Source organism: Ailuropoda melanoleuca, chromosome 3 (genome assembly GCF_002007445.2).
Source record: "Ailuropoda melanoleuca isolate Jingjing chromosome 3, ASM200744v2, whole genome shotgun sequence".
Classification (NCBI taxonomy): Eukaryota; Metazoa; Chordata; class Mammalia; order Carnivora; family Ursidae; genus Ailuropoda; species Ailuropoda melanoleuca.
This window is the reverse complement of record NC_048220.1, coordinates 112,245,517-112,273,046: the sequence shown is the minus strand read 5'-3', so window position 1 is coordinate 112,273,046 and position 27,530 is coordinate 112,245,517. Positions and strand designations below refer to the sequence as shown.

General features: G+C 35.8%; 1 protein-coding gene and 1 pseudogene across 1 annotated transcript in view; one reads left to right on the top strand and one right to left on the bottom strand.

The window, feature by feature from the left end:
* HCN1 (hyperpolarization activated cyclic nucleotide gated potassium channel 1) overlaps window positions 1–27,530 on the bottom strand; it is a 382,359-nt gene that overhangs the window by 88,050 nt on the left and 266,779 nt on the right. The window contains exon 4 of the mRNA XM_002919635.4: window positions 21,116–21,334. Coding sequence (XP_002919681.2) covers window positions 21,116–21,334 — 219 coding nt within the window. The remainder of the gene's footprint in view (window positions 1–21,115; window positions 21,335–27,530) is intronic.
* Window positions 15,318–16,199, top strand: LOC100474966 (annotated as a pseudogene).

Sequence of the window (27,530 nt, the reverse complement as noted above, 5' to 3'; positions counted from 1 at the left end):
AGAGACTCTAAATTCATAATCTCAGTGGACAAAGGCAAATTATGTAGATGTCATTTAATTTTTATTCATTTCATGTAGGAAATATTCCACATGCTATGTACTAAATGCCATATTAATCTGGTAATCTATGAATTAAAAAGAATATAAAATCAGCCTTTCTGGCCTTAAAGAAACTTTCAATACAGTCAAACATACAGTGAAAGCCTGAAATGGCTGAGAGAAAAGAAAGGAGAATTCTAGTTAAGTTTGAAACACTATTATTTTATGTATAATTTTGATTAATTATTTGAAATGAAGTTAAACTTAACTAAGCCCCTGTATCTCAAGTGAAATAACACATTCTTTAACATAAGAAGTGATAACAAATTCCTAACAAATAACTGTTCAAAATAGATAAAAATAAGGTTTTGTTTCATACTTGTAAGTAAATTTCAAACAACCTACGAGACAACAGTCAATGATGAATTAATCAACATAGCTTTGCATTTTGGTTTGGAAATAAATTGAATAACCTGGGTAAAATCTGAAATGATACCACAACAAAAATAAATAAGCTTTTAGCTTTATAATTAATCCAAAGCAACAGGTGTTTTTTTTTTTAATTTAAAAAAATTTTTTTAAAGATTTTATTTATTTATTTGAGAGACATAATGAGTGAGAGAGAGAGAGGGAAGGAGCAGGGGAAGGGGCAGAGAGAGAGAGGGAGAAGCAGACTCCCTGCCGAACAGGGAGCCCCAAGATGTGGGGCTCGATTCTGGAACTCCGGGATCATGACCTGAGTCAAAGGCAGACGCTTAACTGACTGAGCCACCCAGGCACCCCAACAAGGTATTTCTTGATTGCCATGAATGTCTTCTGAAAGTTCCTATATTTTTATTTGCCTTGTTTGTTGAGGAAAGAATATAAGTAAAAAATAGTGATTATTATATATTTATACAAGATCTATGAGGAGAGCTTAGACTAACAAATATTCCCACAAAGAGCACAACAAGGGGCTAAAGCACCATAGAATACAACCTTAGGTTTCATTTCCTTATTGAAATATCTGCTAATTTATTCAACTACACTTGATGGCACACATATAACTGTACCTCAAATTTAATAGTAGAAACAAATAGAAAGGATGAAGTTATTCTTTAATGGGTACAGAGCTTCTGTTTGGGACGGTGAAATTTTTGGAAATGAATAGTGGTGACGGTTGCAAACTACAATAAAAAATAAATAAAAGGAGTGAGATAGGTTCAGAAGGATCTCTTGTAACTCATTTGTAAAAACAAAAAGCCAAAACCACATACATACAACTAATAACCCATTTAAAAAATGGGCTATGGACTTAAATAGACATTTCTCTAAAGAAGAAATACAAATGGACAACAGATGAAAAAGAAAATGTTCAACATCATTAATCCTCAGAGAGAGGCAAACCAAAATAGCAAGGAGATATCACCTCACACCGTTCAGCATGACTGTTATAAAAAAACAAAAACAAAAACAAAAACAAAAGACAACAAGTGGGGATGTGGATAAATTAGAACCCTTGCACCCTGTTAGTGGAAATGCAAAATGGTACAACCACTATGAAAAATAGTATGGAAGTTCATCAAAAAACTAAAAATAGAAATACCATATGATCCAGCAACCCCACTTCTGAGTATTTATCCAAAAGAATTAAAATCATGACCTCGATGAGATTTAGCACTCTCATGTTATTGCAACACTATTCACAGTAGCTAACATGTGGAAACAGCATATATGGCTATCAACAGGATTAGTACAATGGAATACTATTCAGCCTCAAAAAAGGAAATTCTACAATATGCACAGACATGAATGAACCTTTAGTTAAGGTTAATAAGTTAAATAAGCCAGCCACAGAGAGACAGATGCTGTGTGATTCCAGTTACATGGTGTCTCTAAAACAGTCAAATTCATAGATCCACAGAAGAGAATGGTGGTTGCAAGGACTTGAGGCAGGAGGAAAAGGGGAGTTATTCATCAACCAAGCAAAAGTGTCAGTTCACCAAACCAAAGTTTCAAAAAGCTCTGGATATCTACTGGACAATAGTGTATCCATAGTCAACAATAATATATTGTCATACTCAAAAATTTGTTGATGGTAGGTCTCATATTAAGTGTTCTTAGGACAATAAAAATCAAATTTCAAATAATGATAAGTATGAAAATGTATTTAAGATATATTATTAAGAGAAAAAGCAAGAACTCAAAGAGTAAGTTGAAGTGTGCAAATTCATTATTTTCTATATATGTTATGCATATCTAGTGCATGCTAAGAAGATACACTGGAAGAACTTAATTATTTTGGGGGTGACATTATGGGCACATTAATGTTCTAAATTGCTGAGTTCTGGGTTATTAAGCATGTTTATAACATAAGTATAGAAAAATCTGGTTAAAATGGTCAATTTTGTGTTATATATATCTTACCAAAGAAGTAAGAAAAATTCAGGAGCCTGAGATTTCATGACCCTGAAGCCTGGTAAGACACCTGTGAATTTCTTGTACATTGTGTGTCCTTGCTAGACCTACAGCTCCTTTTATACACCATAGATATAGTAATATTATCTTTCAGTGTCAGAGGATCTGAAGAAAATTTTTTTTTGTTACTTAAATAACACAGGAAATCTCCCGGGACTAAGCGATTAAGACATCCTGTTGCTTGTTCAAAGTGAGGTTAATTCCCTTACCCTTTGTAAAACTAGAAAATATTAAATGTTATTTCCTTTTCTAGAGAAAATGGCACAGTCAAGATAAGTGTGCCGTGAGCATAGTAATTATTAGCAGCTATCTTCAGCTACTCTAAATCATACCGTGTTTTCCATTAGAAGAGAATTGTTATGATATCGCAAAGCTCTTTTCAAGGGAACAAAGCTAGATTCCTTACACAATTTCTTAACAGTATTTTATATAAGAATCTTAATAATAAGTATAGGATTAGCAGGTGCAGAAATGAGGAACAGAAGCCTATTTATAAGGTATATTCCATATGAAACCTGGTATCTTTAACGATAATTTAATATTTTTCTGAAAAATCTCAGAGAATTGCTCAGAACTTGCACGAATCTAAGCTGATATAAGAATGTCAGATAAGCTTCCACAGAAAATAACAGACCCTACAGTGCCCCTTCTATCATTCTGCAAATATCAGAACCAACATTATCACTCAAATATTCTGCTGATTTGTTCCAGATTACTATGCCATTGAACCTTTTGTTCATTTAACGCCACCATATCTTCTTTTAATTATTGCAATGTATTGTACTAATTTTTCTGAAAAACAATATTTTAAAACACGAGTGGATAATGTCAAAATCTGCAAGTTCTTATTTCAGGCTAATGTCAAAAATACTTAATATTTTCCAGCAACATTTTAATATTAAAATACAAAAAAAAACCCCACTAAAGCCAAAGTAGTATTTCCACATACTTTTACTCCAGAAAAACAACTGAACTTATACATCAGAGAAACGTTTACAAAGTTGCTGGCAAAACCCATGACACTACTGACTTATCGACATTCTAAAACAGTGAACAGCTGTCATGCATGTGAGATAAATTTTATAATCCATTAACACTACAGTTTCTTCAACTATTCAATGAGAAAAGTGACTGCAGTACAAGTTTCTTAGCAGATTTTAATGATAAATTCTTAGCAGTCACATTATGCCTTCATGTTTCCCTTTAGATCTCTCTGCATTACGTGGGGTTTTATAAAGTTGCTTGCTGTGCCAAGCACATTTTCTTTCAGATAAATGAAAAGGTATGTGTACCAACCTGATTGATGAATGTAATGGGCTATTAATAACCCTCAGACACCTGAATGGTGTGTATATTCCATTAAATATAGTCAAAGAAAAACTTTGCAACAATATGAAATCTGTGGGATACTATTTGATTGTCAATAACATCATGGAAATTGATTTTCTAAAGTGTAAATGCACTATTTATAAAGCTAAAAGCACCTAACCTGCACTGGCAAAAAATAATTTTTTAGTGAAAAGTTATTTATATCCAGATACGGTGCCTACTTACAGTCTCGCTCACCAAGTACATGGGCTCAACCAAGGAAAAAAGTAATTAACCTGTTCTGACTTGAGCATCACTGCTTTTTCAAAAAAATTGTTTACACAAATGCAACAATCTTAGAATAGTAATTTTAGCACACAACAGGGTCTTTGGATATATGGTCTGTTTTTGGAGGTTGGAAGATAAATGCAAAGGCTGACCTGTAAAATACTCCTGATAATTTTATCCTCTTTAATTACCTGTGCATCTCTCCCGAGCACACTGGGTTAGAAAACAAGAATGCTGCTTTGTATCTTTGCCACTCTGCTAGCTTGATGTGTGAATATGGAATATAGTTTAATCTCTCTGGATCGCAGGCTTCTTATCTCTAAAATGTGAATTAATTGAAAGTAAAATCATAATAAGGATGCCTAAACAGAAAACTCTTCCTTCTTTAGAGCACCAATAACATTAAAGTGTAACCTAATATCTTCTATGCTAAGGAAATACTTATGCTAATGTTGTCTATAAAGCATTAGTTATCTAGACGATAATTTAAAAAATGCAGATACGTCTTTATAGATATGTTTAATATAGGTGAGCTCCATGCACACTCGTTCTTAGAATATTGATTGTTTTGTTTGTTATGATTCTTTAAAATTGCATAGATTCAGCCTCCAGTTATTAATATTTAAACCGAGATGGAAAATGGGATATTTTACAATATTTCTATAAAATGTGTTGATATTGTATTATTTATGCTAGACTTTTCAGAATTTCTAATAGAAGGGATTATTCTTGTGATTGCATAACGAATACCTCATGAATTTATTAGTGTTAGAATCTAGTCATCTGAATCATTTATTAAAAAAAAGAGAATTGATTTGTAAATTTAATTTTTAAAATTCTGTGATTTCTCCAACGCACAACTTCCTGTACCTTGCATGACTAGGAGGCTGTAATATTGCCAAGAAGCCAGGAAGAATGAGTCATCCAATCGGGAAACAGTGTTCCAATAAAGAAAACTTCCAGACAATTAAGACTTTTACCCCTTTACCCTTTCAAAACATTTAAATATATTTTGGAAGAATCATTCCTCAAATCAAATGTAAAATTTTCTGATATTTTAAGTAATATTTACCACCTTTTTAAAGGTGTTCTTAGGTGCTTTTTAGAATTTTTGTGTTTGCTTTTATTTATTTTTTAATTTTTTTAAAGATTTTATTTATTTATTTGACAGAGATAGAGACAGCCAGCGAGAGAGGGAACACAAGCAGCGGGAGTGGGAGAGGAAGAAGCAGGGTCATAGCAGAGGAGCCTGATGTGGGGCTCGATCCCACAACACGGGGATCACGCCCTGAGCCGAAGGCAGACGCTTAACTGCTGTGCCACCCAGGCGCCCCTGTGTTTGGTTTTAACTACTAATAAATTTGGAAGAAAAATCTGGAGGACTTAAGTGGTGAATGCAATTAAAAAAAAAAAAAAGTAAGTTTGGGCAAACTGGAAAACAGAATTCCACAATTATCTACCTGAGCCCCATGTGGGTGTGTCTGAGACTGTTCACTGTTACTGAAGGAAGCATGAACTGTTCATTATTTTCTGGCCACTGCTATCATGTGATTTGGAGCCTCCTCACCTCTTAAAGTATGTGTGAGCCAAAATTCTTATGTCTCTAGGACCAGCTCAGCTTTACAATCTGCCTACCATATGCCACCAAAACAGAAGGAACCCTCATTGTAGTAAAAATACATTTTAGAAATTGATCAAAATAAATTGGAGTCCAGATGCAGGATGGGAGTCCTCTACCCAGAGCCTGCTCAATCAGTTGAAAGCTACCCTCAGGCAGACAAGGCATGGTTTTACGCTGCATTGTGCCACGGGACTGGCTTTTTAGTTGTGGAATGTGGTTTTTATCATTGTCCTGTTTCTGCTCTTGCTGTGGATATTTTTCTCTCTTTCTTCTCCATGCACCTACTTTAGCAGCTCTGCATCTGCTTCTAATGTGTTGCTTTTCCACTAAATTCGAGGAGGGAACTTAATTCAGGGAGTCATTATTACTAGCAATCTATCCTCACTGAGGAAAAAGTCAAAATAATCTATTTGTATCATTTAGTAGACGTCTGGAATCCCCTCTAAATATTACTTAATAAAACGGCAATACTGACGTTGAAGATCATTTTTCATTAAATATGCTAATACTAAGTATTTTAATAGTGGCTTTTCCCCAGTGGCTTACAAAACTTCCAAAATTTTGTCTCATTAATTTTAATAATAACTTGGTGAAGTAGGAGGGCAGCAAGAAATCTTTTAAATTGAATGTATTATTCTAAGATAATTTCACTTGGCAAAGCTGAAGCAGTGAATGTGAAATATAATCATCTGTCTTATATTATCATCTGAATATATGTTTGTACCCTTTAAGTAAAATATTGGTAGAGTCAGAAAAAAGTTGAAAATATTTTGCATCAAAGCAGTTTAGACTTGCTTCATTTGTATAGTAGAAGTACTTAATTTGTATTTGATGTTCACACTGTCAATCTACTAAAGTTCAAAACTCATGAGTTCTCATGCACTGTTGGTGGGAATGCAACCAGTGCAGTTACTATGGAAATAAAAAATTAAAAATAGAATTACCATATGATTCAGCAATTGTACTACTGGGTATTTACACAAAGAATATATAAACACTAATTCAAAAGAATATATGCACCCCTATGTTTACTCATTATTTACAATAACCAAAGTATGGAAGCAGCCCAAGTGTCCAATGATAGAAGAATGGATAAAGATATGACATACTAAAGAAAACCAACAAACCATGAAGGAGAAAAAAACAAGAAAGCATCAGAGAAAATCTTCAGAAACAACCACAGAATAAGTAATAAAATGACAATAAATACATATCTATCAATAATTACTCTGAATGTAAACGGACTAAATGCTCCAATCAAAAGACATAAGGTGTCAGAATGGATTAAAAAACTAGACCCATCTGTGTGCTGCCTACAAGAGACTCATTTTAGACCTAAAGACACCTGCAGATTGAAAGTGAAGGGATGGAGAAACATCTATTATGCAAATGGATGTCAAAAGAAGGACAGAGTAGCAATACCTTTGGCAGACAAAATGGACTTTAAAACAAAGACTGTAACAAGAGACAAAGAAAGATATCATATAATCATAAAATGGACAATCCAATAAGAAGATATAACAATTGTAAATATTTATGCATCTAACATAGGAGCACCCAAATATATAAAACTCTTAATAAGAAACATAAAGGAACTAATCGATAGTGATACAATAATAGTAGGGGATGTTAACACCCCACTTACATCAATGGACAGGTCATTTAAACAGAAAACCAACAAGGAAAGAATGGCTTTGAATGATACACTGGAAAAAATGGATTTAACAGATATATTCAGAACATTCCATCCTAAAACAGCAGAATACACATTCTTTTCAAGAGCACATGGAGCATTCTCCAGAATAGATCACATATTAGGCCACAAAACTAGCCTCAAAAAATTCAAGAAGCTCAAAATCATACCATGCATCTTTTCTGACCACAATGCTATGAAATTAGAACTCAACCACAGGAAAAAAACCTGGAGAGACCACAAATACATAGAGATTAAGTAACATGCAACTTAACAATGAATGGGTGAACCAGGAAATAAAAGAAGAAATTAAAAAATGCATGGAAACAAATGAAAATGAAATACAATGGCCCAAAATCTTTGGGATGCAGTAAAAGTAGTTCTAGGAGGGAAATTTATAGCAATATAGGCATGCCTCAAGAAGTAAGAAAAATCTTAAATATGCAACCTAATATTAAACCTAAAGAAGATAGAAAATGAACAACAAACAAAACTTTAAACTAGCAGAAGGAAGGTGATAATAAAGATTAGAGCAGAAATAAATGATATAGAAACTGAAAAAAAATAGATCAATGAAACCAGGAGCTTTTTCTTTAAAAAATCAATAAAATTGATTAGCCTCTAGCCAGACTTACCAAGAAAAGAAGAGAAACAACTCAAATAAATAAAATCACAAATGAGACAGGAGATAAAACAACCAACACAGATGACAGAAAGAAATGGAAAGACATTCCATGCTCATGGATTGGTAGAACAAATATTGTTAAAATGTCTATACTACCCAAAGCAATCTACACATTTAAGGCAATTCCTATCAAAATACCAACAGCATTTTTCACAGAACTAGAACAAACAATCCTAAAATTTGTATGGAACCACAAAAGACTCCAAATAGCAAAAGCAATCTTGAAAAAGAAAGGCAACCTGGAGGCATCACAATTCCAGGCTTCAAGTTATATTACAAAGCTGCAGTGATTAAGACAGTATGGCACTGGCACAAAAACAGACATATAAATCAATGGAACAGAATAGAAAACCCAGAAATGAACCCACAATTATATGGTCAATTAATCTTTGACAAAGCAAGAAAGAATATCCAAAGGGAAAATGACTGTCCCTTCAACAAATGGTGTTGGGAAAACTGGACAGCTAAAAGCAAAAGAATGAAACTGGACCACTTTCTTATACCATACACAAAAATAAATTCAAATTGGATTAAACACCTAAATGTGAGATCTTGAAACTATAAAAATCTTAGAATGGAACACAGGCAATCACTTCTTTGACATCAGCCATACCAACTTTTTTCCACATAGGTTCCCTGAAACAAGGGAAACAAAAGCAAAAATGAACTATTGGGACAACTTCAAAATAAAGAGCTTCTGCACAGTAAAAAACAATCAAGGAAACTAAAGGACAACTTACAGAATGGGAGAAGATATTTGCAAACGACATACCTAATAAAGGATTGGTACCCAAAATACATAAAGAACTTATAAAACTCAACACCCCAAAAATAAATCATACGACGAAAAAAATAGGCAAAAAACATGAATAGACATTTCTACAAAGAAGACATACAGATGGTCAACAGACACATGAAAAGAAGCTCATCATCACTCACCATCAGAGAAATGCAAATCAAAACTACAATGAGATATCACCTCACACCTGTTAGAATGGCTAAAATAAAAATCACAAGCAATAACAAGTGTTTGCAAGGATGTAGAGAAAAAGGAACTCTCATGCACTCTTAGTGGAAATGAAAACTGGTGCATCCAATGTGAAAAACAGTATGGAGCTTCCCCAAAGGTTAAAAATAGAACCATCCTATGACCCAGCAATTGCACTAGTGGGTATTTATCCAAAGAATACAAAAACACTAATTTGGAAGGGATAGTGCACCCCTACTTTACAGCAGCACTATTTTCAACTTAGTTGAAAATAAAGTATGGAAGCAGCCAAAGTGTCCATGGATTGATGAATGGGTAAAGAAGAAATTATATATATATAGTATAGAATAAAATTTAATGGAATATTATTTAGCCATAAAAAAGAATGAAATCTTGCTATTTGCATTGACATGTATGGAACTAGAGAGTATTATGCTAAGTGAAATAAGTCAGTCAGAGAAAGACAAATATTGTATAATTTCACTCATATGTGGAATTTAAGAAACAAAACAAAGGAGCAAAGGGAAGACACACACACACACACACACACACACACACACACACACACCAAGAAACAGACTCTTTACTACAGAGAACTGATTGTTACTAGAGGGGAGGAGGATGGGTGGATGGGTTAAATAGATGAAGGGGAGTAACAGCACACTTACCATGATGAACACTGAGCAATGCACAGAATTGTGGAATCACTATGTCATATACCTGAAACTAATGTAACACTGTAGGTTAACTATTAGCTGGTCACAGAGCTGTCCAGAGAGATTACATTTCTCAGCCTCCTTGAGCAGAACATAACTAAGCTCTCATCAATGCAGTGAGTAGAACTGATGCATTTTCTCCATGTTCCCTTCCTTGTCATGAGCTAGAAGATGGACATGCCCATGCCACAGCTTCAAACACGGATATAAAACAACATTCTAGGGCAGTGGTTCTCAAAGGGTGGTCTTTGGACTACCATCAGCAACAGCAACTGAAATTTTGTTGGAAATGCAAATTCTCTAGACCTAATGAATCAGAAACTCTGGGAGCGGGGAACACAAATGTGTATTAAGAAGCTCTCCGGGTGATTATGATACATATTAAAATCTGAAGGTCATTGTCTTAGGGGACAGTGGAGAAACAACTTGGAAGAACCTGTGTTGCAAATGGCCATCTAAAACAGTGCCACCCCACTCACCTGACTTCTCGTCTCTCAATATTTATTAGTGAAACTATTTAGTTCTTTGGGTCACTGAATTGTTTATGTCCTTCTTACAGCAGCTCAGCATTTGCCCTAAATAGTATTTATTCAATCTGGAATGGCCTGTTTGATATTTCCAACTTTAATATTTTGCCTGCTAAAATGGAAATCCTACCCGGGTCTTTGTAAGTTAGCACTAGCTCATTTGCCTAATGCCAAAGAACACCTGGCCATTTTTGCTTTTCTTTAATCTATTATACACACTGTTGACTGAACACTCTTTTAAAAATTTCAGATCCAATCTAATCTAACTGTTCTGCATCAAATTCTTACTAGACTCTCATAGCAGTTAGGCTACAGTTCAACACTGCTAAGGAGCCCTATGAGGTTCCACCTAATCCGACATGAGTTAAGCGCTCCAGTCTCATCCAGAACCGTTTCACTTTTCTTAGCTCTAATCACATTTTCCTGTCTGTTCTTGAATCATGGCAAACTTTTTCACAGCTCAGTGCTTTCCCCCATGTTGCTCACTTCACTATCTTCCTTCTGCTCATTCTTCAGGTTTCTTCTTAAATATCATTTTCTCTTCTCTCCCACCCCCCACTGAATCTCACATGAATCAAGACACAATCCTAAAATCTCTTATCATGTCTTCGCATTTCCCTTCATAGCACTTTACAATTTTTATAATAATTTTTTAAAGATTTTATTTTATTTATTTGACAGAGAGAGAGCCAGAGGGAGAGGGAACACAAGCAGGGGGAGTGGGAGAGGAAGAAGTAGGCTCCCAGTGGAGGAGCCTGACATGGGGCTCGATCCCAGAACTCCGGGATCACGCCCTAAGCCGAAGGCAGATGCTTAATGACTGAGCCACCCAGGCGCCCCCAATTTTAATAATAATTGACTGCTTTCTATGAATTTTGTTTCTGGGTGTCATGTCCCTCCCTCTCCCACCCATTGTACTACAAGAGGCTTGATGAGGGAAAGTAGCATATTTATTTGCTCACATTGTTTGCCTAGCATCTAGTACCAGACCTGGCAAATAGTAAGCGTTTAATAAATATGTATTGAATGGATAAAAAATGGATCATTAGAGATCTGACTCACAGAACATCTATCTCTGAAGACTACTTGGATCACAATTCCTTATAAAAGAATGTCATTTCCGTGGTTTTATTAACCAGAGTGTTCCTATCTACCTCCAATTCCTGTTCCTATTAAACATGTTGTGTTAATCTAGCAGTAAGCATTTATGTAGTGATCTATTTGATCTTAGAACCTTACCACCTAGGTTAAGAGTACACCATATTCATGCACTGCTGTGATTTATTTTTCTATAACACAGCTTCAATGACTACATTTCATTGCTAAAATTTTGCAATGGATATCCTTTTCGCAATGTATAATCTCCTCATTCGTACATTCAAAACTGTTGTAGGTGGACCATAACCCAATCTTATTTCACAGCAAGATAGTTATTGCTTTACTCAAATTAGATAATTCAATATTCCCACACATACCCACCTCTGGGCCTTTGCACATTTTATTCCTGACTGCCAGGAGTCTTCTCAAACTTAGGGCTCTTCTCTGGGACATTTGTCTCATAGTGACTATCTCTGCCTGCTGATTTCCCCTACATTCTTCAAGGCCCATTTCAAATGGGTCCCAATGACCTGACTAAGCAAATGCAAGTTACATTCACTAATTCTTATCCAATGTGCATTCTTATCAGATTAGTGGATCCCTGGCTACCAAGCTTCTGCCCTGTGAAAGTGCTTAATAATGTATTTAAGTCTTATGATATGTAAGGGGCAGAAATACAATACAGCAAAATACTTAAAAGTGAACTTCAGGGAGTACATTCAAATGAAAATTCAAACATTTCTAGAAAATTAAGTCAATAGATCAGTCAAAAAAGAAAAATGGTAGAAAATGCAACTCTACTTTAGAGCCATTACAAGAAGCTGTCAGATGAGCTATAAATGATAAGTGTAAACTGCAAAGAATTACATGAAGGATTGCTGAGAAGCATATGGGAAATTTTAGCCTATCACACAGAATATTGGTACAGAAAGTATCGCTGAGTGAAAACAGACACCGTATCTCCTAGTGGGATATATTAAAACACAAAGGTTGGTTGAAAATCAGTGGTATGAGAGATTTACAATTGGCAAAATTCTATTTTTCACCTTTGTTAAATTAACAGCCTCAAACTCCCTCCCTTTACCTGTCCCTATCATTATTACAGTACTTAGTTAATGTAAGAAACATTTTTCTCAGCTGCAAATGTAAAGTATCATCATCCTGCCAGGAGCCTGATTCATTAGCAGCTCAAGTGGCTACATGAAGTTAACCCAAGGGCTACCGCACTGCTGTTTTCCTAGGAGAAATCTCGAAGATAGTCCCAGTCGTAGGATCTCCTTGGCCTGAGAACATTTGGCAGTACAACCACTTGAACATATCAGAGTACGTTAAATTCAGCTCCTGGGAAGCAAAAGTATATGGTATAGCGGAATTGGAAATCTTTCTGACTAATTAAGGAACCATGTGGGAGTTGTGCTCATGGCATTCTCATTTGTGAAGGAAGGAAGAAAGCCTTTACGAATAAGGAAGAAAAGCAAGTAAAACATTTTGCTGAATGCACATGGATTTTAGAGCTACATCTTCCCCCTAAAAATGTTCCCAATCAAAATGAAGGCATCGAGCCATTTTTAATTTAAGCATTGGGTCAATTTGATTTTCCAAGGTCAAGATCATTATAACTTCAAAGCCTCTTTGCTTTTCTGAAGACAAATACTGTCATAGCCTACAAAATCAGTATATCAAATTAGCAGCTCAACCGACTAAATTTCTTGATAATGAAGATAAGTTGAAAAGCGGGATGTAACTGTTCTTTTCTTTTTAACTGAATAATAGAATTACCTATGAAATAGCATAGTCACTATTCCAAATTTTTCCTCTTTGCTCTGGTCATATTTTTTTTTTTTTTAAGACTCAGAATTACATGGCAGCAGTGATAAACTCTCCCATCCATCCGTTTGAGACAATGGGTTCCACCATGTCCTAAAGGTGAACACAATCCTGATCAACCCAGAAACTAAGAAATTGCATTAACCCTGATGAAAGGCTCTTTGGTAATACACCTTTTACTTACAGAGAAATCAATCTCAGAATTACAGAGGGAAAAGCTTATTGAAAATTAAGTTTTTATCTGTGTTTAAGCTAAATACATATGTACAATACATAAGCAAGTACTTGCTGTAACATGTGAGGCAATGTCTTTATAATATGTTTATATACAAGTAAATAAACAACATAAATATTTTTTAAAGATGTGCTCATGTATACTCAAGTGGCAGCATTCAGAGAAATACAAATTATGAACTATTATTTCTATTTATGTTAGAATAAAGGTTGGACCTATAAACATTCTAAATCCTCACTGTCCCATCTGAGTACTGTTGTATCCTCAGCATCATAATACTTAGGTTTCTATGTACAGGCCTGAATGACACAATAGCTGAGACACAGGTATTTCCCAATATGGTGCTTATACTCTCCTGGGCAATGAAATATACACAAAAACAGATTACTATAGGTTGAGATGATCAGAGAAGACATCACAACCCTCCAAAGGGAAGGGCAGAAACTATGTAAACAGTGAAAGGTGTAAAAATATATAAAGGCATAGGATGAAGGGTGTAGGAAGTCAGACTCATCTGGTTTGTTGAGAGAACAGTAATTATTTGGCTGGAAATGAGGTTTGATTGAAGGATTTGTAAGAGTTTAAAAGTTGATTTGGCATCATTCTTCCTCTATTCAAATTATTTTTGAAGGGCATATTACCAAGAAAATGTCTATATTAACCACAATAACTTTATTCTAACTGATGTGAAATCTGTTTTATTGCAAATGAGATTTGAGTGCATTGAAAATGAGAGCAGGTCTTAGTGCTTAGCTTTTTGTCTCTGGTCAAACCACTAGCTTATACAAATTTGGAAGATTAAACTGATTAAAAAAGAAAAAAAGATTTCTATTGAATAAGAAATGTTTATGAAAGTCCTGATTATAGTTCTTCATTTACAAGGAATGAATAAAGATCTATGGATTTTTTTTTTAAGATTTTATTTTATTTATTTGACAGAGATAGAGACAGCCAGCGAGAGAAGGAACACAAGCAGGGGGAGTGGGAGAGGAAGAAGCAGGCTCATAGCAGAAGAGCCTGATGTGGGGCTCGATCCCATAACGCCGGGATCAAGCCCTGAGCCGTAGGCAGACGCTTAACCGCTGTGCCACCCAGGTGCCCCAGATCTATGGATTTTTAACTAAAACCAAGAAAAAAATATTTGCCTGGAATGATCAGATTTAGAATATTATGTCTTTAGCAATGATTACACAAAATTGTATAATTTGATGCTGTTTCATACAGGATTACTTACAACTCGCTTCCATGCTTAAGAGACTACTTATATTAAGCCATAACTTCTTATTCCAAAGGGCCTTTAATGAGCATCATATAAACTCTCGTAGAGATGAAGAAAATTTTATCACTGTTCTTTTGGATAAATTTAGCTTTTAAATTTCTTATCATTATTAAATTGAGAATATGACATTTTAAAAATTTTATAGAACATAATCGATATTTGAAGCCTGGAGTCTTTCTACCATTAGAAAGCACAGACTATTAAAAAAAAAAAATCATTCCTGCACCTGTCTTGGATTTACACACTCTGCTTCCTGGATTCAGGAAGCTATTCAGTGTATAAAGGTATTTCAATTTGATAATTTCCTCATATAATTAAAGTGATTCTTTGGTCATATTCACACTTCACATTAAAAATCTTTCATGGCTTTCTGCCCATGGATGCTGCCAAGTAAGCGTCATTAAAGTTTCCCCTCCTACCACTGTCATGTCTAAGTCAGTCTTCCAAAAAGCCTGAACAGCTGTGGAAGCTCTTCGCTGGAGGGTTTGGGCTTTGAAAGAACCGATGAGCTTAAAAAGAATCTCTGAGGTGCCATTTTGAACAATGGGGAACGCTTACGGACTGTGTGGTAATGAGAGATCCAAACACCAAGCACTTCAGAGGCATTGGATTTGTTATGTATGACCCTGTGGAGGAGGTGGAAGCAGCCATGAATGCAAGGCCACAGGAGGTGGATGGAAGAGTTGTGGAACCATAAAGGGCTGTCTCAAGAGAAGATTCTCAAAGCCCTGCTGCCCACTTAACTGTGAAAAAGATTTTTGTCAGTGGCATTAAAGAAGACACTGAGGAATATCATCTAAGAGATTATTTTGAACAGTATAGGAAAATTGAAATAATTGAAATCATGACTGACCGAGGCAGTGGCACAAAGAGAGACTTTACTTTTGTAACATTTGATGACCACAACTTTGTAGACAAGACTGTCATTCAAAAATGCTATACTGTGAATGGCCACAGTTGTGAGGTAAGGAAAGCCCTATGCAAGAGAAAGCAAGAGATGGCTGGTGCTTCATCCAACCAAAGAGGTCGAAGTGGTTCCGGAAACTTTGGTGGTGGCCATGGAGATTTTGATGGGAATAACAACTTTGGTCATGGAGGAAACTTCAGTGGGTGACGTGGCTTTGGTGGCAGTCAAGGTGGTGGCAGATATGGTGGCAGTGGGGATGCCTATAATGGATTTGGTAATGATGGAAGCAACTCTGGAGGTGGCGGAAGCTATAATGATTTTGGCAATTAAAACAATCAATCTTCAAATTTTGGACCCACGAAAGGAGGAAATTTTTGGAGGCAGAAGCTCTGGCCCCTATGGTGGTGGCGGCCAATACTTTGCCAAACCAGGAAACCAAGGTGGCTATGGTGGTTCCAGTAGCAGCAGTAGCTACAGTGGTGGCAGAACGTTTTCATTACTGCCAGGAAACAAGGTTTAGCAGGAGAGGAGAGCCAGAGAAGTGACAGGGAAGCTACAGGTTACAACAGATTTGTGACTTTGGCCAAACACAGTGGTGGCACGGCCTAACTGCTACAAAGAAGACATATTTTAAACAATACTCATGTGTATGTGCTAAAAACACAAGGACTGTATTTGTGACTAATTGTATAACAGATAGTTTAGTTTCTGTTTAGTGGAAAGTGTAAAGCATCCCGACAAAGGGTTTTAATGCAGACTTTTTTTTTGCACCGGTGCTGTTGATCGCTAAATGTAATAGTCTGATCATGATGCTGAATAAATGTGTCTTTTAAAAAAAAAATCTTTCATGTACATCAACTATACCAAAGTGAGTGGGAAATTTCTTATTCTAAATTCATACTGTGTATTGTGTTAAAATTCTTGCTTTTTACATAGGGAAAACTGCACACCTAAAAGTTTCTATTACTATAATTACATGACAGGAAAGAGAATGACAAGTCTAAAAATAGTAGTAGGCTCCCCAGGGCTGTGCAAGTATAAGAAGTAAGTTGCGGGACTATAAAGACACAGAATGATCAAAAACAGTTTCATCTCCTGAAGATAAAATGAACTGCAGACGTATCTAGAAAAGAGAGTAACCATCCAAGGTCCGTTAAAAAAAATGGAATTTCACTTTGGGGGAGTTTGTCTAGAAAGATGTTTTCCAAAGTGCACTCTAATCAATTAAAATACATGGGGTTTGGCACGGAGGGCAAACCCGACAAGTTAAATGTTCAGGGTACACACACTTATCCAAAGAAACCACACTTTGATACATTTTTTCAATCAACATTTCCAAACTTGCTTGGCCAGGGAACAATTATATAACATTGGCCCTTGAAATAAAGTGGGGGTTAAGGGTGCTGACCCCTAGCACAGTCAAAAATCTGCATATAACTTTGACTCTGCCAGAATTTAACTACTAACAGCCTGTATAAAATGATCTCTTAGACTGGTTTACAACTGTAAATGGTGATCCAAGGATCAAGACTCCTGGAGGTATCAAAGCTCCACAGAGGTGGGGAGGGTAGAGCAAGAATTTTCCTGATGGGATTAGTGGGCAGATTGTTCTGCTGTGAGTCTCCTTCCCAGCCCCCTGTACCTTCTAACACTTGGCCTGGGCATACAGCTTCAAGAAAACCACATGGGGATTTCTGAACTATGGTCACATATTTGGGAGACATGGATCTAGGGTTTGAATCACACATAACACATAAATAACTTGTGGACAGGGTCTGACTCCTACCAAGGAATTGGAGAAGGCTAGGCACAGGCTCCTCATCGCTTTGGTGGTGGAGGCAGCGGAGTACTGAGGGATGGATTAAGAGAGGGATGCAGGGGTGCGTCTCTGTGGGCCAGATATGAACCATACAGCGGGGCCAGCATTACGTCTTGGGTCCTGTCCAAGAGTACCACCTGCAGAGCAGGAAGCCCAGAGCAGAAAGAGGTTGGAGATAACTACTCAATTCACAGGACCTCATCTAGGGAAGTACAGAAGAGAGACTCAATGGGTGTTACCTGAAGAGCCCAAAGTATCTCATAAAGGAAGTGTCAGCTTTAATCATCTGCCATACCCACAAAAGGATACTATCATTTAAAAAAAATTTTTTTTTAAAGATTTTACTTATTTATTTGACAGAGAGAGAGACAGCCAGTGAGAGAGGGAACACAAGCAGGGGGAGTGGGGGAGGAAGAAGCAGGCTTCCAGTGGAGGAGCCCGATGTGGAGCTGGATCCCAGAACGCCGGGATCACGCCCTGAGCCGAAGGTAGACGCTTAACGACCAAGCCACCCAGGCGCCCCCAAAGGACACTATCTTAACACATGTAGCAGGTGATAAAAACCGCCTCTTCCATTCCTTTTCCTCCCTCCTTGTGTCTTCTTCCTGATGACAAACAGCAGCTCCTAACAGGCTTATGAGCCTATGGAGTATGTCTACCTTCCTCATTTCTGACTTCTAGACCCAAAAAGTTCTGGGGGAAGGATATTATTTGTTCAGAAAAGATGACCTTCTCTAAATAAACTTAAAAGTGACACCTGAAAACAAAAAATATGATCGCTTTTGGTTATTTCTGAAGTTGAGCTTAGTCTACTGGTTATAGAAAGTTTGAAGCTTCTAGTAATCCAGAGCAGGGCATCAAGAGAGACACATTTTAAATGCCACCTGTCTCACACTATAAAGTCTCCATATCTGACGGAAGGGGAAAATGTTGCTGTCTGAAAAGTCATAGAACACAAAACACGATGACCCATGAAATCAGCATCATATATTGTGATTCAAGTCAGAGTTTAATCTAAAATTCTACACTGTGAAGATCATGGAAATTATTTGGTGAAGAGAGAATGATGATGATGCCGATGATGGTGGTGGTGGTGGTACTCTAGCTCTGTCAGATTATTATCACTGGTAAATTGTGTAGGTAAGGATCTCATAATCAGAGGAAATACTGTTACTGCTTAGGATGATAGAACAACTTCAGGTTGGGAGACCCCAGATGAACAGATGTTCCCTAGGAAGGCAGAATTAAATGACTCTGAGATTCCAGACATACACAGTGGGCCAGATGACTTGCAGTAGATAAGTGCAGCAGACTAGCTTTGATCAATACTTTCATTGGAGCGCAGCAGTACGGCGAGTGATGGAGAGACAATAGAGTGTTATGTCTAGGTGTGAATTCTGGGTCCGATTGGGTGGGTTGAACACCAGTACATTTGGAATGGCTACTATAAAATGTACTGGTGCTCACTTCTTTTACATCAAAAATATGTTTTAATGGCTATATGGCAGTAAAAACAATATCAATATTAATTTTATAGTCATCCATGGGAGATGGTTACAATACACCTAAAGACAAATATTAACTACAAAAAAAAAAGCAGTTCCTCAAAAAGTTAAGCATGGAATTATTATATGACCCAGTGATTCTACTCTTAGGTTCATACCTAAATGAAATGAAAACAGAATCTCAAATTATACTTGTACTCAAATGTTAACAGCAGCTCTATTCATGACAGCCAAAGGAGGAAACAACTCAAACATCCATCAGCTAATGAATGGATAAACAAAATGCAGTATATCCATACAATGGGATATTAATGAGCCAAAAAACTAATTAAGCACTGACACATGCTACAGTTTGGATGAACCTTGAAAACACTTGAAAGATCATATATTATATAACTGCATTTATATGAAACATCCAGAATAAGGAAATTCATACACACACACACACACACACACACACACATACCTACAATCAGCTCTTTCTGATTAGATTGCTCCATATGTCAGAAGGTAAAAGATTACCTGTCTGCTTGCCCTCTGTTAAGCCCTTTGTAATATCAAGAACTTGATGACTTGAAATATTGCAAGCATCATAATATCTTTGCTTATGCTTAGGATTGCATAGTTGAATAAACTGGGTCTCCAAGTTATACTTGGCTTATAAAACAGGTCTAAGAACATAAAAATAGTGAATTCACTTATTATGCAACACAATGGTAATAAACGCAATACTGTAAATTGAAGATTTGTTTTTAAGAAAAATATGTACCAATGATGCAGACAAAAAGGAGATGGGAAAGGAGCATTTTTTTAAAAAAAAAGCAACGTCAACTGGAAGAAAAAAAACAGTATAATGGAAACATATACCTTGTTGTGGTCGTATCTTAAATCCCCGTAAAGTTTGCCCAAATTCCTTTGAGTATATAACTTTCAGTCAAAGTCACCACTGTATAAATTCTCCTCCCCCCTACTATGCGGTTTGTTCTTTCCAATTTAATTGAAGGCTTTATTTTAAAATGTACCTCAAAGCAATTTTGGTGGTTCATCTTTTCATTACTTCAGTAATAAAATACCAACTTGCTCATTGCAATAGTTGGTGGCAGTGTAATTACATTCAAGGGAAATAAAGTATCTGGGTTTCTTTTCTCCTATTGTGTGATTATAGTGTGGAAAACTTCTGTAAATAAAACAACAACTGAAACAATCTTTGGCTATTTTGTAAGTAATTATGAGTCTAGCCTGCTATCGCTCAGTAGGAGAAGTATTCTAGATATTTTCATCATTATTTCAGACGTGCTCTTTGGCAAGGTGTGCCCCATATACTCCATCATGTTCAACTAAACTTCTACATTATAAATCCTTCCATCAGTTATGAAATATTATTATTTATCTGTCAGAAAGTTAATGATGTTTGGCCAAATATATACGTTCGGTCCAATTATCCAAGGTTTAGCCCCAGACAAAATAATTCAGCATATGAAAAAAGAATCCAATGGATATATCATTGCATATATTTACTTTTCCTCTCTCTTTTGAGAAAAGTTTAGAACAGCAATCATTTTAATTAACACACTGTGCATAAGGATGCATGACAGCAGCTGTTAATATGCATTTTTAAGACTAGAGGGTGTGGTGACTTATCTAGATAGAAGAGCAACATATGTTCGGCTAAGCATATGGATTATAATATAAATTAGGATTATAATGCAGAGAAACACAGAGAGACATGCGCAATGGCTGCCTATTTCCATTTAATTGTTAATGTATTTTGCTAACATATACTAGAGAAGACTGCATATTATTTTAACTGTTGAAGTATGAGAGAACATGATCGATGATAATACTTGAAATCAGCTTCATGCATTCTCAAACATGTAACTGTTTTTTCTGTGAATGTAAATTCAGACTTTCAAAAAATGCTATTCAAGAAAGAAATTGGAAACAAATGAGAGCTATAACAAGCATGTTGAAGAAACTGCAAAATATCAAAACAGATTGTGTTTTCCTAATTATACATTTTATTCCATTATATTTTTGATAGAGTAATAGTTTAGTTACGTTGAACACTATTAATTCGATTTACAAACTAACTGGTTGAAGATATTAGTAATAAAACAAATTACCTTCTCTTGATACTGCCGCCTAGAGGAATCCAAAGACTGGATTAAAGCTGTGGCATGGCCGACAAACATGGCATAGCAGGTGGCCCCAACGATCATGCTCAGCATGGTAATCCAGAGGTCCGACATGCTGACTGGGGCCTGGGCTCCATACCCAATGCACAGCATGTGACTCATAGCTTTGAAGAGTGCGTAGGAATACTGCTTTCCCCACGAATCATTCTGGAACAGAAGAGAAAAAAGAAAACAGGCTGAGCCATAATGATAGTGGAATAAGAAGTGAGTGTGACCTGTACACAAAAACATTAGAGAATGAGCATGGAGAAACATCCCTGTAATGGCACATTTACCCAGATACTTCTCCTCATTCGCTACTCAGATGACTGGATGTTTTTCAAAGCTTGCCTATCACTAGGAAACAGATAAAACCTACTATTGATATATGGATCTCAAACATCAGTTTTAGGTTTGTTGTTTTTAAAACTAAAATTTCCTTTGGGACAATGGTGTGACTGTCATATAAAAATGCCAAGAATGAATGCTGATGGGTTCATTCCAAAGTTTCTAGGAAATCTGGTCATTTTCTAGCAATGTATTTGCAAGCTGAGAAATGTTGCTGTAAATGTGAAGCCAATGGGCCTAAGGATAAGAAGTTTTATCAAAACTACAATGTTAGATTTAAAAAATCCAGTTCGATATATTTGCATAGCCCTTAATTTTATATTTCTTAAATGAAAAATAAACATACTTTGGAAATGCAGGTCTGATAAATGGAAAGATTTCCCTGAAGTCCTCTCTCAGAGTAATGTAAATAATAATTCAAATGTCAGGACTGATGATGGATGTGTCTTGTTGGCTTTTTATAAAATAATACAATAAAATAAGCAAAATAATATCTTGGCAAACCCTCTAGACAAAAAGAAGCTGACTTCTGAGATTTGTTATTGCATGCAATTTCTGAGTCCTTTTAAAAATTTATTCCAAGCTCAATTCTACAAAAATAAGCTATTCAACATATCTTACCTACCCTTTGATAAAATTTAAAGGATTTTTTGGGATCAATTTGTATTAAATCTCCTGGCCAAGACTTACATAAACTTTAAGGCCCAGTGCAAAACGAAAATTTGGGGCCCTTTAGTTCAAAATGTAGGGGGAAAAAAGTGCTATTAAAGATAATAATATATAAATTTTCCCTTTAAAAATATTTTATTACTTATAATAGTAATAGTGGTAGATGAGTAACAACATAAATTTATAAATTTCAAAAAATAACATTTTTGTGTCAATTATATATAATATGATAAATAGAAATAAGGTATTATTGTGATATATTGATTGATGATATAATTTTTCTGGCTTAATTTTCTGCAAAATCATTCCTTAGGTCTTCAAAATTGATACAATTAGCAATTACATTTTCAATTATAAAATTGTAAGTGACATCATTAGTTTTGGCTAATGCAAGATCACAAAAAATTTCTGATAGTTTTCGAGAAATTTTAAGAAAGACCTTTCTGTTGATGCAACTATTACTGGGGCTAATAAGAGTATTTTATACATTGTGGCACCATTGAGATAAATTTCTGATTTAGCATACAAATTTTAGTACATTTGGAGCTGATGATTCTAATGGAACAATCTTTCAATAAAGATTTAACTGTTCATACAGCTTAGTTTCATGTATGAATGTGATTTTTAATTAAACTTTTTATTTTAAGGTAACTGTAGATTAACATGCAAATGATAAGAAATAATAGAGAACTCATGTACCTTTCATCCCAAATAGGAACGCCCTGACAGTTTGTACAATGTTACAACCAGGAAATTGACATGGGAACAATCCATTGATCTTGTTCATATTTTACCAATTTGCCAGTACTCATTTGTGTGTGCTTAGTTTTATACAATTTTATCACATGTATAAGTTTGTGTATTCATTACCACGTGAAGATACAAACAATTCCATCACAACAACGATTCTTTACACTGTATAGTGAATTTAATGTTGAATGTAAATGTATGCATTGACATTTTAATATTTCCTCTGACATTTCCATAATTCATTGAGGTTGTGCAAGAAACCAAAAGCAGTTTCATGATTTGCATATAACCCAAAATGCCTATTTATGTATTTTATTCCTTTATTTTCAATTACAAGGAAAATTTAATTAAAAACTATCTTCTTTGTTAATAATTGGCTCATTTAAAGTTTCATATGAAAATAGTGTTATTTTCCATCAAATGTGATGATCTTTAATCTATTTCTAGACTGGTGGATATTTGCTTTGCAATGTTGCAGGAGTTTTCAGAACTGGACATTGTAAACTATGAAGAATTCTAATAATACCCTGATATGCTTTATCATAGTATCCATGCATCCTCCCTATTTTGTAATAATTTATTGACAAAGTTTACCATCTGAGTTCCCCGAGTATTATCTTGGAATTGAGAGAGAAGATTTAATATCTGTGTAGATACTGCAGGGACAGGATCCTGGGACTGAGAGTCAGCTGCTCTCTCCCCAAGATTCCCGTATCTACTGGCATGGGGGAGTCACTCCTGTCATAGTCATGGCTGTTACTGTTGATGCTTTGGAGGTTGCTGTGGCCACTGGTATCCTGGCCCAGTTCTGGCTCAGCCACGCTGGGGACACAGCATTTCAGACTGCTGAGGCATGCACAGGCACCGCGCCTTGCTGTCAGCCTGAGTGCTTGGCTTCTGCGTTGCCTACTGTGCCTACAGGCCTGAACCTGTGTGTGCAGAGCTGCCACTCACATTCATGCCCCACTGTCCCAGCGGACTTCACTTACAAAACATAACTTCACAGATAAAATTATTAAGAATGTCAAGATAGCTGAGCTTTATAACAAGCACAGTGTCCTTCAGGAAGTGTGTGCCCATGCAACTACAAGGTCATATCCCATACCCACAAAGCCATCCATGTTGATTATGTCATAGTTAATTCTCTCATTTTTCTATTGTTTTCCAGTTTTTGCCATGTCAGACTATTCTATAATAAACAACTTTGTACATATAACCTTTATCTTTAAAAAATATTTTCTCAGGAGTGTGTTTGTTGGATCAAAGAGTAAAGTTTTCAATTTGATTTTAAAATATATTGCCAGACTGTTTCAAAGGCTATAACTTCTCCAAAAACAAGTAAAAATACATTTCATCACCTATTCTAAGGAGAAATAGTAACTCACTGTTACTTTTATTTACATTTCTCTGACTAGGGAATTTGATAAGGTTTTCATATACTTAGTTAACCAATTGGACTTTCTCATTTCTGGTGACATTCTTATTTTTTTCTCATTAATTTGTAATATATATCTGAAGACTGAATATCAATTCTTTAACTATTTCCTTTAAATATCTATTCCTGATCTACTCTCTGCCTATTAATTTTTTAATGATATAATTTGCCATATACTTTAATTATTTTTTAAAGATTTATTTATTTTAGAGAGGGAGACAAAGAGACAGAGAGAGAGAACATACATGAGTCAGGGGAGGGGGAGAGGGAGAGAGAGAATCCTCAAGTAAACCGCCCCACCATGGGATGATCTCAGGACCCGAGATTATGACCCAAACTGAGCTGAGAGTTTGACGCTCAACAGACAGAGCCACCCAGATGTCCCAACATTTTAATTATTTTATGTAGGAAAATAAATCTGTAAATTCCCTGTGAGCTGCTGAATTTTCCATATTAGTTAAAAAGATCTACCTAAATCTGAGATTATTAATATGTAAATATTTTGGAGATTATGTTATTTTTATATTTACTTATATTTACTTCTTTTACCTAAGGAAAAAAAATTTTTTTTGGCATGTGGAACAAAGTTCACGTTATCATTCATTCTGAAAGAATTGTTTCTTGAGCCTGCATACAACATTTAATGAACTATCTGGTCCCCAGTGACATAAAAATGCCTTTGTTATACCTTGTCTCTACATACATTGGATGTTTGTTTCTGGGTTCAATATTTTGTTCCATGAATCTATTTGACTATTTCTATGCTGGTATCATCTCAAATTACAGTGACTTTATAATCTATTTTAATATGCATGTAAAGCAAAGACGCTTCTCACTTCCAAAAGAGATCCTGACTGAGTTACAATGTGAAGAAATTTGAGCAAGACCATTTTAGGGTAAAAATGTGGATACATGATTCTGGATATGGGACAGGCATGGTATCTGGGGGGAAACTATGGGTGAGAACAGTCACCAAACCTGAAAATTCCTATCTGGCTGCTTGCCTATCTATCTCTCTGAAAATAGACGGGCTCAAAGATCAGCCAGTCTAAACTATAGCGAGGATACAAAACACAATAAGGAATACACTAGGAAACACAGTGGTGGCCAGTACCAGAGGGGTCAGAACGTTTTTCAGTACAGTATGGGAAGCCATGAAAAATTTTTCAGGAGGAAATGGTAAAATCTGACCTGTGCTTTAAGAAGACTGATCAGGAAGAATTGTTGAGTAGTGGTTCTCAACTGAGGATGATTCTGTCACCCAGGGAACATTGTTAAATCTTTGGTTTTTATAACTGGAGGAAGTGCTATATTTTGTAAAGATTTATTTATTTATTATTTGAGAGAGAGACAGTGAACATGTGTGAGCAGGGGCAGGGGCAGAGGGAGAAGGAGAGAGAATCCCAAGCACACCCCACGCTGAACATGGAGCCCTACATGGGGCTCCATCTCACGCACGACCCTGAGATCAAGACCCGAGCTGAAACCAAGAGTCCAACACTTAGCCAACTGAGCCACCCAGGTGCCCCTGGAGGAAGTGCTATTAACATCTAACGGGTAGAGGCTCTTGAAGGTGCTAAGTACCCTCCAATTCACAGAGGAGCTCCTCCACAGCACAGAATTATCGGGCCCAAACTCCAGCCTTGGTGAGCTTGAGAAATACCGGTGTGGAGAATGGATTAACAATGACTAGTTAAAGAAGTCAGTTTAAAAGCTATTATAAGTTTAAGGGAGGTGAAATGAAAACTGAAATAGCATAAAGCATAAAGTATAAAACAAGAACAATAAATAATTTTGAGAACATAAGGTCTATAGAATGTAGCATATTAGATTTTTATGAAATGGTAAAAGAATAAGGAAAGTAGAATGATTCAGGGGGTTATGGAAAATTTAGAAAGATTCATGCAATTTAGGCTTTTCTTTACAGAGGACACTGATTAGGTGGTAAGGATCTTTTCTGTTATCCTACAAGACCAGAATCATTCTCTTTAGACATTGAATTACCTCTGTGCATATTGTGTGTACAAGGGGGCGAACCCAGCCCTCACAGTGGAATGTCAATATTTAGGCAGCAGCCATGTGATTCGGAGGCTGCTGCTGAGAGAATCCCAAGTGGAAGAATGGTATCTTATACTGTTACCTCCCTCCACTTTATCCGCTCCTACCCTCCCCACCAGCCCCACCCACTGTTACAACCCCAGCTACAACAGCTCAAGCCAGCAAGGCAGATTGACTGCGGCGATATAATACACACATAAGGTAAGTAACAACATAAACCGTGTCAAACAAATGCTTAGAAAATAAGTTAAACTTAGAATATAAAATATAAAATATTTTTCAAATTATCCTTGAAAAACAGTATGATGGTAACAACATGCATGGCTCTAAACTGTTCAGAGTACCAATTATTACATTAAATTAATCAATCTTACCATCATATCATTCTTCTCACCACTTGATAAATGATAACATTGAAGCAGAGAACATAGTGACTTGCCCAAGGTTACAAGTCTGTAAGTGGAAGATTCACTGTTTTGAACCCAGTCTGGTTTTACAGACCATACTATTAGCTACTATATGACACTGCTCTTGATTTTATAAACTTATTATATTTATAATTTCAGACAAAATATTAAGGCTGAAAGACTAACTGATCAGTCCAAACTTTCATAGGCAACCCTTATTTAATGTAGCAAAGTAACAACAGGCAAGTAGGAGACATAGAGAAGGAAAAACTAGATCCGATAGGGTTTGGTGAAGTTCCAAGAATGTTTTCATTCCCAGTGCAACATTTTTTATTTATTATTATTATGTGGCTATTCTCCTTTTATCTTTTAAAAAGATGACGCATTTTATTTTAGTCTACATCAATAATAATAACATGAATGGGAGACTATATACTCCAAGTGCTTTACCATATGTTCCAAATATTATCAACTTACATTTAACTTGAATTTTATTGAAAGTAAACAAGTTACCTGTTAACTATGATTTAATCTGGATTTCTCTTGTTTTCACTTTAGACAATGATTTAACAACAAATTCCTCCTTATAGATTAATTTTTATTTTTAAAAAGATTTTATTTATTAATTTGACAGAGAGAGAGAGCACGCACAAGTAGGGGGAGCAGCAGGCAGAGGGAGTGGGAGAAGCAGGCTCCC